The 12,247-nt window shown below is 39.1% G+C and overlaps 2 protein-coding genes across 2 annotated transcripts; one reads left to right on the top strand and one right to left on the bottom strand.

Moving 5' to 3' along the window:
• Nucleotides 1-316: 316 nt before the first annotated feature.
• LOC116264039 (DNA repair protein RAD51 homolog) lies at nucleotides 317-6,436 on the bottom strand. Its single transcript, XM_031643945.2, has 11 exons — nucleotides 6,198-6,436; nucleotides 5,646-5,720; nucleotides 4,419-4,554; nucleotides 4,186-4,269; nucleotides 3,974-4,065; nucleotides 3,330-3,424; nucleotides 3,145-3,258; nucleotides 2,404-2,533; nucleotides 1,847-1,950; nucleotides 1,479-1,607; nucleotides 317-1,224 (listed from the first exon to the last, which is right to left on the bottom strand). Exons 1-10 carry the CDS (start codon nucleotides 6,297-6,299, stop codon nucleotides 1,484-1,486), a joined length of 1,056 nt encoding a protein of 351 aa, XP_031499805.1. The 5' UTR covers nucleotides 6,300-6,436; the 3' UTR covers nucleotides 317-1,224; nucleotides 1,479-1,483.
• A 941-nt stretch (nucleotides 6,437-7,377) lies between these two features.
• Nucleotides 7,378-12,016, top strand: LOC116264034 (zinc finger CCCH domain-containing protein 62). Its single transcript, XM_031643938.2, has 9 exons — nucleotides 7,378-7,686; nucleotides 7,810-7,922; nucleotides 8,903-9,017; nucleotides 9,535-9,596; nucleotides 9,744-9,795; nucleotides 10,062-10,173; nucleotides 10,371-10,469; nucleotides 10,678-10,808; nucleotides 11,314-12,016. The coding sequence occupies exons 1-9, from the start codon at nucleotides 7,475-7,477 to the stop codon at nucleotides 11,849-11,851; spliced, it is 1,434 nt and encodes a 477-aa protein (XP_031499798.1). The 5' UTR covers nucleotides 7,378-7,474; the 3' UTR covers nucleotides 11,852-12,016.
• Nucleotides 12,017-12,247: the final 231 nt, after the last annotated feature.

Genomic DNA, 12,247 nt, shown 5'->3' on the forward strand with positions numbered 1-12,247 from the left:
TACCCATGACATGCTCCTTCTCAAGTCTCTTATTCCTGGCTATTTTTGTCGATTTGATTATATTTTGAACCTTTTAGATTTAGCATAGTGTCCAGGAGTGCCACTGCACCTCCATGTGGAACCAGGCTTGTTGCTGGTGGCATTGTTAAAGAAAGCTATATGGTGTAGCCAAGCAACAACACACATTTACAGTACCCTCTCTTTCTGTGTCTCTCTAACATATATATGTGTGTGTGTTTTGCCTGTGCTACATATGCATGGCACTGTGAGAAAGAATGCAATAATATCATGTACTATTATGACCGCACAACCTCGAAGACCATCAGAATTGCTGCTTCCTTGTAACTATAGCTCATCACTGTGATGAAACTTGATTGGAAGAATGATTCCACTTTAACTTTCAGTAGCATTACACTGATCTGCATCCTATTTGTTACAGCATGATATTCCATGCCAGCATATCACTGGTGAACATGCTTTCCCATTTGTACGTCATTTTTCCCATTTTGAATCTTATTTGTTGTGATTCATAATATCATGTATATGTCGGTTGTCCTTGTCTTCTTGCATCCCTCAATCCTTAACATCAGTCACTCCTTCCCTGAAGATCCACTGAAAGTGAAGAGTACAGAATTTGTTGATCGTGCCTGACTTTATATGTTTTATATCTGCCGACTGCGTGCCCTTGTTCTCTGTTCGTAAATAGTTGCCATTAGGATCAATAATAGTGACTTGTTGTTGATGAAATATAAGACCGTATATATGTCCGTTGTCCTTATCTTCTTGCATCCCTCAGTCCTTAACATCAATCACTCCTTCCCTGGAGATCCACTGAAAGTGGAGTACAGAATTTGTTGCTCGTGTCTGACTTTATATGTTTTATATCTGCCGACTGCATGCCCTTGTTTTCTGTTCGTAAATAGTCACCATTAGGATCAATAATAGTGACTTGCAATTGATGAAATATAAGACCGTATATATGCCAGTTGTCCTTTGTCTTCTTGCATCCCTCAGTCCTTAACATCAGTCACTCCTTCCCTGAAGATCCACTATAAGTGAAGAGTACAAAATTTGTTGATCATGTATGACTTTATATGTTTTATATTTGCCGACTGCGTGCCCTTGTTCTCTGTTCGTAAATAGTCGCCATTAGGATCAATAATAGTAAGTTGTTGTTGATGAAATATAAGACCGTATATATGTCGGTTGTCCTTGTCTTCTTGCATCCCTCAGTCCTTAACATCAGTCACTCCTTCCCTGGAGATCCACTGAAAGTAAAGAGTACAGAATTTGTTGATCGTGCCTGACTTTATATGTTTTATATCTGCCGACTGCGTGCCCTTGTTCTCTGTTCGTAAATAGTCGCCATTATGATCAATAATAGTGACTTGCAGCTGATGAAATATAAGACCGTATATATGTCAGTTGTCCTTTGTCTTCTTGCATCCCTCAGTCCTTAACATCAGTCACTCCTGGAGATCCCTCAGTCCTTAACATCAGTCACTCCTTCCCTGGAGATCCAAAAGTGTGCTACGGCCTCAGCTAAGCATGGTGAGCTTACTACTTCACAGATGCGCTCTTCTCCACTCCCCTTGCTAAGAGCAAGCCTAACACATATTAAGTATATAAAAATCCAAAAGAAAAGTAAAAATACACATACAGGAAAGTCAAATAAAACCCCCTATTGGATATGAAATATGCCAAAAAATTGGCCAAATTGAACGCTCAGACAAACAATCCAATGAATCAAGTGGACCTAGCTCATTTGAACCTCACTACAATAAATTTCATAATAATAAAGCTAGTAAGAGAACTTAGAGAACAAATACTGGAGGTGGGATTAAACCTTGTGGTAGAAGCATGTGCAATAATGTTGCCAAACATGGGCTTCATTTGGCACCCCGCAGATCCATCCCCAATCTCATTAGTTATCACGACTGCTACACCAAGCTGCAGCAAGGAAAATTCGTAAGAAATCTACAGCACAATCCAACTGTAGCTTCGTAAACCTAGCTAGATCTTGATAGAAGGAGCTAACTCTCCTTCCGATTCAGAATATCAAGTTCTGTGGTTTAGTTTAGGTGACCAAAAGATTGGGCCATTTTACAGAAGTTCATTATAGAGCCAAGAATATAAGATGCCTCAGTAAGTGAAATGGACTTGACTCAAGTGTCGAACACAATGAACAAAGACAACATGCAACATAAATCATCAATTAGAGGAAACGACTCAAAACCTTTTCATTTTATTTTCTTTTTCCATGAATCACTACCACCATCAACTATCAATCCCTAAACCCTGACCTCAAGACAAGTAGGGTGGATGACCTACCAACACATGACAAAAAGATGGTCATAAAGAATGAAAGAAGAAACCTAGCCAAAGAAAGAAGCTAATGACTACCTCCTTAGCGAGCTTCTGCAGGCTTCTGAAAAACTTAACAAGATGAATTTGCCCTGCTGAGAGATCTTTTTTTCCTGAAAAATCTGTCACGTATAGAGCCGTGGCACTATCCATAATCATGAGAGCAAACCTGCTCAACAAATTACTCCAAAGATTAACTGCAGATAATGAAAGGAACACAAAAGACCAACACAATTAGTGGTTTCCATATAGCAATGGTAACGTGAATAGTAGAGTATGATAGGAAGGCCTGCAAGACTAGCAAGTTGATGCTTCTAAAACCTAAGAATCAACATGTTTGAAGAATATTAGACAGAAATGAACAGCAGGAAGAATTACCGACTTGGAACCTTACAAACAATGACAAGGTCACCTTTTATGTCAATCAATCATGGTAATCACCTGAAGGACCATGGACCTAATTACTTATTTTGAGTAAAATTGGTTCTACTCCACCATGGCCTAGCCAATACCTGCATTATTTCTATATAGATTGGATCAGAAGGTTTCTATCCGACATTATGGTTTGCACAAACTAAATCAGCCAAAAACTCAAGCACAACAAGCAGATAACCAAGTTAAGGCCATGCAACTGCCAACTTGGAACCTTTCTGCTAATATGTGTAATCTTAAAAGTTCCTAATTATATGCAGTTCCATGATTGCACTACTATCTTGTAACCTTAACCTAATTACATGCAGTTCCATAATTGCAATACTATCATAACAAAGCTAAGCACACCTGGTTTCGACCATCATTGAGGCCGCATTTGGAAGAAGCCTTGATTGATGATCAGTATTATAAACTCTAGCATGAGTGACATTCTCCAACACCTCAGCACCATTTAATCCAAATCTGCACTTTCAAAGATAATTTGTTAGTGAATATCTTGTGACAGGCAGGGGTTGAAATGAAAAATGTTGTACCTTTCCGCAATCTCTAGGAGCCGCTCTAGCCTGAATGTACCTAGTGTATCAACGTACATTGCTTTTCCCTCACCACCTCCTCGATCCAAAGGGAGCTGGAAAAGAAAATAATTGATCAACATGCATTTTGAAAGTCAATGTAGTATTGTGAGACACATTGTTCCGAGAAATGCATGCAAATAGTTCAAGTGCTTCGATGTTGATTATAGCATTTTTTACTTCAGCATTTTTATAATACCGAAAACGTTGCAAACCCATTCTTTACTTTGAAAATACTACATTGTATTTCTTATACTGAGTGCATTACAGTTTTGTCACTTCTAGCTTGCCACTGGATTTTGTCAAATTTTTCAAGTTCATTGGTAAGAGTGCTGCCAACGACCATGAAAGACAAGAACTTAAGATTTAAGAACTTAGCAGCAGACCTTTCTTTCTAGTGTTCCAAACACTAAGAACTTATAAATATCAAACAAAGACATAGTATTGGTTCCTGCATGCATTTTGGTCAGAAAAGAAGACACTCGAGCCTAGACTGGCAGGACCCGCCATTCCAAGAAGCGGGGGCCTATATGGTTGTTCTCCAGTTTCGTCTTGAATCCTTCTAATTACAATTAAAAACATGGGACGATAACACAACCAGTTACTTGGCAAGTGACACACAATGTGTGACACAACTGAGTTTTTCCTGAACAAGATTCCCTATAAATCTCAGTAATTGAACCAGTTTTAATTCCACCTGCACAAACTACAAAGTAAAACCTTTGTCTTCCTTTTTTTCATAATAAAAATATAGGCAGCTCTTAGATCTATTAAGCTGATAAATTTCACACTCTCAATGTAAAACCAACGAACATACCCTCTAAAATCTTGTCAAGTTCTCTAGAACCAGAAGTTATCTGAATGATTTTCAGTTGACTAGCACCCAGGACCAAATTGGATGCTGCACAAGACAAACACACAGAAAATCAAAAGAGAATAAACTTTCACAATATTATAATAAAAACATGTCAAGATGGAATATGCTTCAGAAAGAACTGAACAAAGGACATTAAACACAGAGAAATGTAATTATCAATCACGATGACGTGCCTGCTTCGGCAATCTTGTCAACTTTTCTCTCAATGATCTGCAAGAGATCCTTCCTTAGTGAATAGTACCCAACTTGCACTGTACAAAGGTCTGCATCTTTTAGCTTTTGAATTTCAGCAGCAGCACTTCCAGATGGCTTAAATAGGAAAAGTTAAAATGATTAATGCCCAAGAGGTGGTAAATCAAATGTATTATAACATCATATAAAGGGACAAAAATCAATCAACAACGGGCAAAATTAGACTTCTCTAACACAAACTGGATTAAAGAAGAACGATTCGTGATCCACTTAGTGGCAGCTTCTCTCTGTGTAGATAAACAAGGGGATATACGAACAGCTAGGAGGAAAAGAGAAGAGGAAAAATTTACCAACATAAAAGAAATAATGGTTCCTGAAACTAATGGGTTATTAATGGTTGATGAAAAAACCAACTAAGCAGCTACAGTAGAACCAAAATTTAGGCCAAATAACAACAAAAAATTAGTATAACAAAAGTGAAAAGTTCATTGGATAAATTCAAAATCGTAATGAAATCATTCCCAGATCAAGAAACAAAGAACCAACATCTGGAAGCAAAATACCAACAAAAAGGACGTAGGCATCTAAGAAAGGAAATGGATCAAAACGTTGTAGTTCATTTGCCTGAAACCAAACAGATCAAAACTAATTAAGGTCTATATTACCTAAAGGCGGAATGAAATTGAAATACAAAAAAAAAAACAGAAAAAGGCCATTAATTCAGTGGGGCAAACCCAATTCACAATTCAAAAAATCACATTAAGAACGTCAACGGCTTCAATATCCGTGAACCTACCACCCAAGAAACACTAATTGTGAAAATCAACTGGTAAGAGTAACTCATTTTGATCCAAAAGGTGAAGTGTATCAAGAACGTGATGCTCAAAACCACCAAGAAGCAATTCAGCGCCCAAAGTCACAGAAAACGAGGGCAACCACATGAAGTCACTACCGAAGGCAAGCACATGAAACCACTAAAGAACATCGATCTACAAGACCCAGCCCCAAGCAGTTTGTCAGAATTACTGATAAGCACAACCCACGAAACTAGCTTCCTCCGAAGTCCAACTCAGATACCAAAGAAAACCAAACAATTGCAGAAAGCGATCCCCAACCATTCAAGCAACACAATCTGGAGCGGAATGAAAACGGGGAATCCTTAGAATTTTATCTGCTTAGTGAAGAATGTATGAAGCAAGAGACGTCACCTGAAGCTGATCCATGGGGAGGGGACCATGCTGCATATCAGCCTCGTGATGCTGCATATCAGCCTCGTGCCCATCCTGCAAACGGAGGATGAGCAGAAATAATATTTCCAATTATTTTCAAACCCAGCACCCACATAGAGAAGCTAATCATCTTTCGGCTATACCACCAACTAATCAAGAATTAAAAGCAGAAAAGACCCAATTGATGACCCATCAGAAAAGGGAAATAATGCCAGCTATGGCAGGGAACTTGAATTTCTTTTTCGTTTGAAAACACCCAACTAGCTTTACATAACATGCACCAGAAAGAAAAGGAAGAGGTAATTCCAGTAGCACAAAATCACAAGAAGAAGAAAGGAAAAAAAAAAAAAAGAACAGTTAGAGAGAGCAAAGCATTGACAACATAAGCATAAACTCATATAATATTGTCTCCTAACACCAAGCGGAGGTAACCAAGTAACCAACACCAAAGGAGAGCAAGAGAAGATAACAAACATGAAGCTGTAAGGACAAACTACAATAAAGTTAAGGAGGAAAGAAAAGAGTTTAGACCTTCGGCAGTTTCCTCTTTTTTTCGAGCTTCTCTACCTTAGCCTTCACCCTCTGCTCCTCAGACAGCAGAGCCATCCTCCTAGCGGCGTCGTACATTGCCATGTCGCCCTCCACAGATTGGACGGTCACCAACGGGCGAGCTGGAGCGGTGGCGGGGGAGCCAAAGCCATTGCTCTCTCTCTCTCTCTCTCTCTCTCTCTCTCTCTCTCTCTCGCGGAAAAATGAGTGCAAAACCCTAATAGGAGACGCTGGAGACCTCCTCCCGCAAATAATATACACTGGCAAATGAAGCGGATTCGGGTCGGTGTTTCTTATATGTGAACCGATACTAGGTCTTGGATTTCAGTGAAGTTGGGATCAGATCACCGCTTTGTGATCTCATATCAGACCCGGTAAAACGGTTCGATATACGATCTGATTTGAGAGTTGTTCGATGAACTTTGAACCCCCAAGATTGAGTCTCTTCTCTTGCCGCATCAAATTCAAGACTTCCCACCCCAAACCAGGGCCTCATTAGTATGTGGTAGATCAAATCTAAATGTCTGACAAAAAGTTTTTATTGCTTTACAAAAATGAGCTTATCAAGTAAGATTGGCATAACAAAAGGGATACTAAAAAGTAAAAACTTAGCGCGTATCGATTGAGAATATCAAAAAATAAAGGATGATCCGATCAGCTTATGTATAAAAAATAAAAATCGATTACTGGTTATAAACAATTTATGAACGTTATATATTCAGCATTTTCCGGTCAATATGGTGCTTAAATTAAAAAAAAAAAACTTTTAAATCAGAATGTCAACGTTAAAACATGCTTTTACAAAATTAGGTTTTGTCAAAATTTGGGTTTTTTTCAGCCCGCAAAACACTTCAGAACCCTAGTTTTAAAGACAAAACGAAGTCTTTGCCTCTAAAATCTGATTTTGAGCTGCCATCCAAACACTGCCCAAAATTTGATTTGACTTGCTTCAAGATAGTACCAGTGACAAACAAACATTATTTATAAAACCTCTTAAAGAGCCAGGTGTGAGCTTGTGTGGGCAGTTGCTCACCCAGTCCAGCAAAATTCATTTGTTGGACCCAAACGATTTGGGTATAAGTATGTTGTTGGATCCAACGAGACTCGATCGTCGAGCCGGTCCGCCCTTTTTACAATTTTGAAATACTGACCGTTAAAACCGAGTCCCTGACGGGCACGGCCCTTTCCCCACTTCTCTCCGTCATCAAGGAGAAAGGAAAACCCCTGTGTAACAGGTCGGACAGAATTCGCATCCTTCCATGGCGCCTCGCACCAGAAGATCGACCGCCAAGGAGATCGAACCCCAGAACGAACGCATGGATCCAGAAGATTCCGATTACGATGAAGAAATCGCTCGCGTTTCCGACGATTCTGAACTCTCGGACGATTCGGAGGACGATGACCCATCTTTCGACGTCCGCGGGAAAGAAGCTTGTTTGCGACTATCAAATCTTTCTATTAAAACAGCGAGGTGATTCCGCCATTAAGCCAAAAGAGGAACCCAGGATAATGTGACGAAACTGAATTTTGTGCATTTCCCTTTTGGATCCTGATCTTTTTCTCGGTTCCTTTTGTGAAAAAATGTTGACTTCAGAGACGACGATTCCATGAGCGATGAGGAAGGACCGTGCTGTTCGGAGGTGGGCGTACCGCCGTTGGACGTGAACGAGGAGAAATGCTTTGAGAGGGTTGAGAAGATCATTAATGGTGAGATCGGCCCCTGCGTTTCTGTTTTTTCGTCCATTAATTGTTTCGAGTTTCTTATTACCCTACAAATGCGCCTTCGTTTGGACTCTTTAGATTGATCAGAAGGAACCGATGATGTGGAACATTTCCCACGAGAGATTAATTTGTCTCCGTTGAGGTTCAAATTAGCAACCCGGTTTGAAGGGGATACTCGAAACTTCTGATGTCCTTTGCCATAGTCAGGACATCCCACGTACATGGAGATGAGATGAGATGAGATTTGGCGCCTTGTTTTTCCCGAACGTGTTAGCTATAAAGTTTTCAAGTAATATGCATATTTGCAGCCATTTAGCTGCGAACTTTGGAGCTCCTAACAGCCTACGAAATGTTCCAAATCCCTTAGGAATCCAAATCCTGCATTGAAGAACTAACTAAGATTTTGCATCCTGTCGTTCTGGATTCGAACTGGAAGAAAATGACCTAGGGAAGGTTGAGAAATTCATTACTGCTTTGTTTTTTGGGTGATCTGTTTTTAGCCGTCTTGTGAAGCTTTAACGCATTCGCTAAGGATATTGACTAAAAATTGCTTTCCAGCTTTATAATTTATAGTCGCAGTCCCAGTGCCTAGTTGTTTTTGGATCTTTTTATGCAAAACGAACACTAAATGGAGCTTCATTTTTTTATCTTTAATATTTTTTGGCTAAATCTCTCGTACTCCAATTTTTTCTTTTGATCTTCAATAATTATCTTTTCAATCAGTTCAATGTATGTTTTGACTGTTTCATTAAATAAATGCAAATGTTGTCATCCTTTCCTTAGAAACTGCAAAATGAGCCAGATGGTCTGAGAGTAAGAACTTTGTTATTTTCAACATCAGGCACTGGTGAATGAGAGCATGAAATTCTATCTTATATGGTTCAACTTGGTTATTGTTATTAATATTTGTTATATTGATTAAGCAGTGCCAGCCTTTCAAACTTTACTTTTATTTTGAATTACAGATGGTGGGGTAGATAAGCTAAAGGTTGACCAATGCAAGATATACTTGAGAAAATACGGATTGAGGCTAACTGGCAAAAAGGATGTACTCGTTGGTCGCATCAAGGAGCATCTTGAGTACGTCTTTTCATTTTCTTCCTCCTCTCCTATGATATAACACAGAGAAAAAGTAAATGCCACCAAGATCAAGCGGTCCAGCTACCATTTCCCTATTTGATCAACTCTGATTTCTCGAACCATAATCGAACAACAAGACTTTCGAACTCTGTTTTCTCAAACTGTTCGTAGGATGCTGAGAAGGAAAAACTGATTAGGACTTACCTGCTCTTTCTGTTTCTAAACTATTCTACTTTAATGGATGAGTTACCAATTTGGGAGCTGAGATGTATTTTGGACAATGTCGATGCCAGCAATGTGTAGAAAACTGCATAAAACTAACTTACCAGCTACTAGAACTGAGATGGGTCAGAGTCTTCAGACCTCCCTCTTTCTTTTCAGGATGGTCCAGTAGTAACTTGATAACCATCTATATTTGTCATAATCTGTGTTCAACTTGCATGTTTGAAAATAGAAAAGAGTAGGGCTTTCATACAGTATGCCTATGAAATCGATTTCTTACATTAAACTATTTCAGGGTCAAAGATGGTGGTGGCCAGAAATTGTACCCGAAATCTAGCTTTGTGTTAAATTGCAAAGGTATGGTTGTCTAAACTTTTCAAAGAGAAAAACCTGATTCGTTCTCTAAAAGCAACTATGGCATCCTATATGCCTATAACTAGCTAGAATCTTTTCATTGAGGTGGCTTTTCAACAATCCCTAACACAGGATACTATACATCTGCAGGTGATGCCTGTACAGGAGATGTGGTGATGTTTGAACAAAACGTTTATGACATGTAATCTTCTCTCTCTCTCTCTCTCTATCTCTCAGTGTGTGGTTGCTTTTTTTTTTTTTTTTTTTTTTTTTTTGCAACTGCTAAGATCATTAATTCTAAGATTAAGAAGTTGGGACCCTAAGATGACTCACATAACCTTGACAAGCTTCTTTTCAAGTCTCTTGTTTCTGGAATCTTAAAATCAGCTAGCTGATCCTTGGCACTTTTGTTGTATATGACACTTAATTGCTATTGTTGTTGATTTGATTGTATTTTGAACCTTTTAGGTTTAGCATAGTGTCCAGGAGTGCCACGGCACCTCCATGTGGAACCAGGCTTGTTGCTGGTCGCATTGTTAAAGAAAGCTATGGTGTAGCCAAGCAACAACACACATTTACGGTACTCTCTCTCTGTCTCCCTCTAATATATATATATATGTGTGTGTGTGTGTGTGTGTTTTGCCTGTGCTACATATGCATGCCACTGTGAGAAAGAATGCAATATGCTGATGGGTTATTATGGTGGTGGCTATAGATTGTTGTTTCTGGGTAGTACCAGCAGTCATTTTGAGTAACATTTGTCTACGTTGTTGGCAGATTGAAGTCTTGTGGAGTGAAGGTGTGAAGCCACTTCCTGCTCTTCACCCACTGCTTATCAAGGGGCGCAATCTCTATAAGCTCAAGACTATGAGACAGGTGTGCAACATAAAATGTGGCATTAACATGTATTTGTTTTTTAGGTAAACCAAGCTGGTGGAGATAGCACCATTCATTAACATTTAAATTTGGTTATATACACAAATTTCACTACCAAAATTACCTGCTTTGTCTACCTTTATTGGTGGATCATACAAATAAATTTTTCACTGTAAAGTTACTCCTTGTGTTTGTGGATTAAATTCAGAGGTGGCCCAATGAAATGGAGAGGAGCAGCGTCATTCAAGAGAAGCACTTAAGGGGTTCTCGTGCCAGGTTCTCAAGAGAAGCCAGGGTGCAACTGAAGGAGATGAGAAAAAAACTTGCCACATCAAAGAGGTATTGCAAATTTTACCAGTTTCTACATTGGACGTGTAGTTTTGCCTTTATTATTAGTAACTTCTACTACAATGGGTCCATGGCAGCATAAATCAATGTGTACATGACAACATCATGGTCTATTTGTTGTGATTCATAATATCATGTACTATTCATGACTGTACAACCTCGAAGACCATCAGAATTGCTGCTTCATTGTAACTATAGCTCATCACTGTGATGAAACTTGCTTGAAAGAAAGATTTCACTTTAACTTTCAGTAGCATTACAATACAACATTTCACTTTAACTTTCGTCTAGAACTGCTTTTTCATTTCCATGTCATTCACTGTGATGAATCCTTAACCAGCAATTGATGCACCTCTCTTTTACCTCATTGCTCCACGTGCAAAGATGAGGGGACAAATTCTTAAGAGTGTTCCTTCTGAAGAAAATAAGGATTTTTTTAGACAATGATATATATTTTACTTGGATATCTGAAGCTCCATCTTATCCAAAATTTCAGGACAAAGAAATGGGGTGGTATTACAAGCAATCAACAGAAAAATGTTCTGCCACGGTTATTTCCAGAAATAGTTCCAGCCGCTCCAGCTTTTACTAAAAATGGACCATTTCAAGGAAATGCTTGGCTCGCCTCTCACAACATGAACAGCCAAGGAGGGATGCAACGACCACTTAGTGGTCCTCAGTATGCTCTGCCCTCAGTTAACAGCCAAATCCCACAACATTCATCATGCCTTTCATTCCTGCCCGAGTCTTCTGGGGCTGGCATGTATCACATAGATACTAACTTCAGGTCAAGGGCTAGTAACGTCCAACCTGCAGAGAACATTCCCAACCTTTGCACTAACCAGCACTTTCCTTCCCACCACCATCGCAATCTCTGTGGAAATGGTCAACAAAGACAGCCATTAACCAGTTTGAACTCTTGCTCTCAACCATGCAATCAGCAACAAATGAACAAACGACAGTTGTGTCGACATTTTGTGCGTGGGAGCTGCTATTTTGGAAACTCATGCAAGTTTGTTCATGACCGAAGATGAAGAAGAGGTGGTCGTTCACAAGTGCCTGCCATCCTATAAGCTGGTGTATTGGGGCCTTTGATTTTGTTGGCCGAAAAACCTGTTGTAATGCTTCTATTTCAGCTTCCTTGCTCAATCGAAAGTTATCTGTTCTTGCTGAATTCTTCCCAAAATTTCCTTGCTTCACATGGTTGTTGTTAATCAGATTACCTTCAAAAGATGTCTATCAACATTTTCCTGTTTCTAGCTATTACCAGCATATGAAGCAGGTATGTTTTCCCCCATGTTCATACAATCTATAATTATGTTTTCATCCAATAAGTTTACTACAATCGATGCAGCTATGGTAAAAAATATGAAGTAAATGGCAGTTTCAAATTAAACAACCAAAACGAAGTTTTATGATAATGTTGTACT

This window comes from Nymphaea colorata, chromosome 11 (assembly GCF_008831285.2).
Source record: "Nymphaea colorata isolate Beijing-Zhang1983 chromosome 11, ASM883128v2, whole genome shotgun sequence".
Classification (NCBI taxonomy): domain Eukaryota; kingdom Viridiplantae; phylum Streptophyta; class Magnoliopsida; order Nymphaeales; family Nymphaeaceae; genus Nymphaea; species Nymphaea colorata.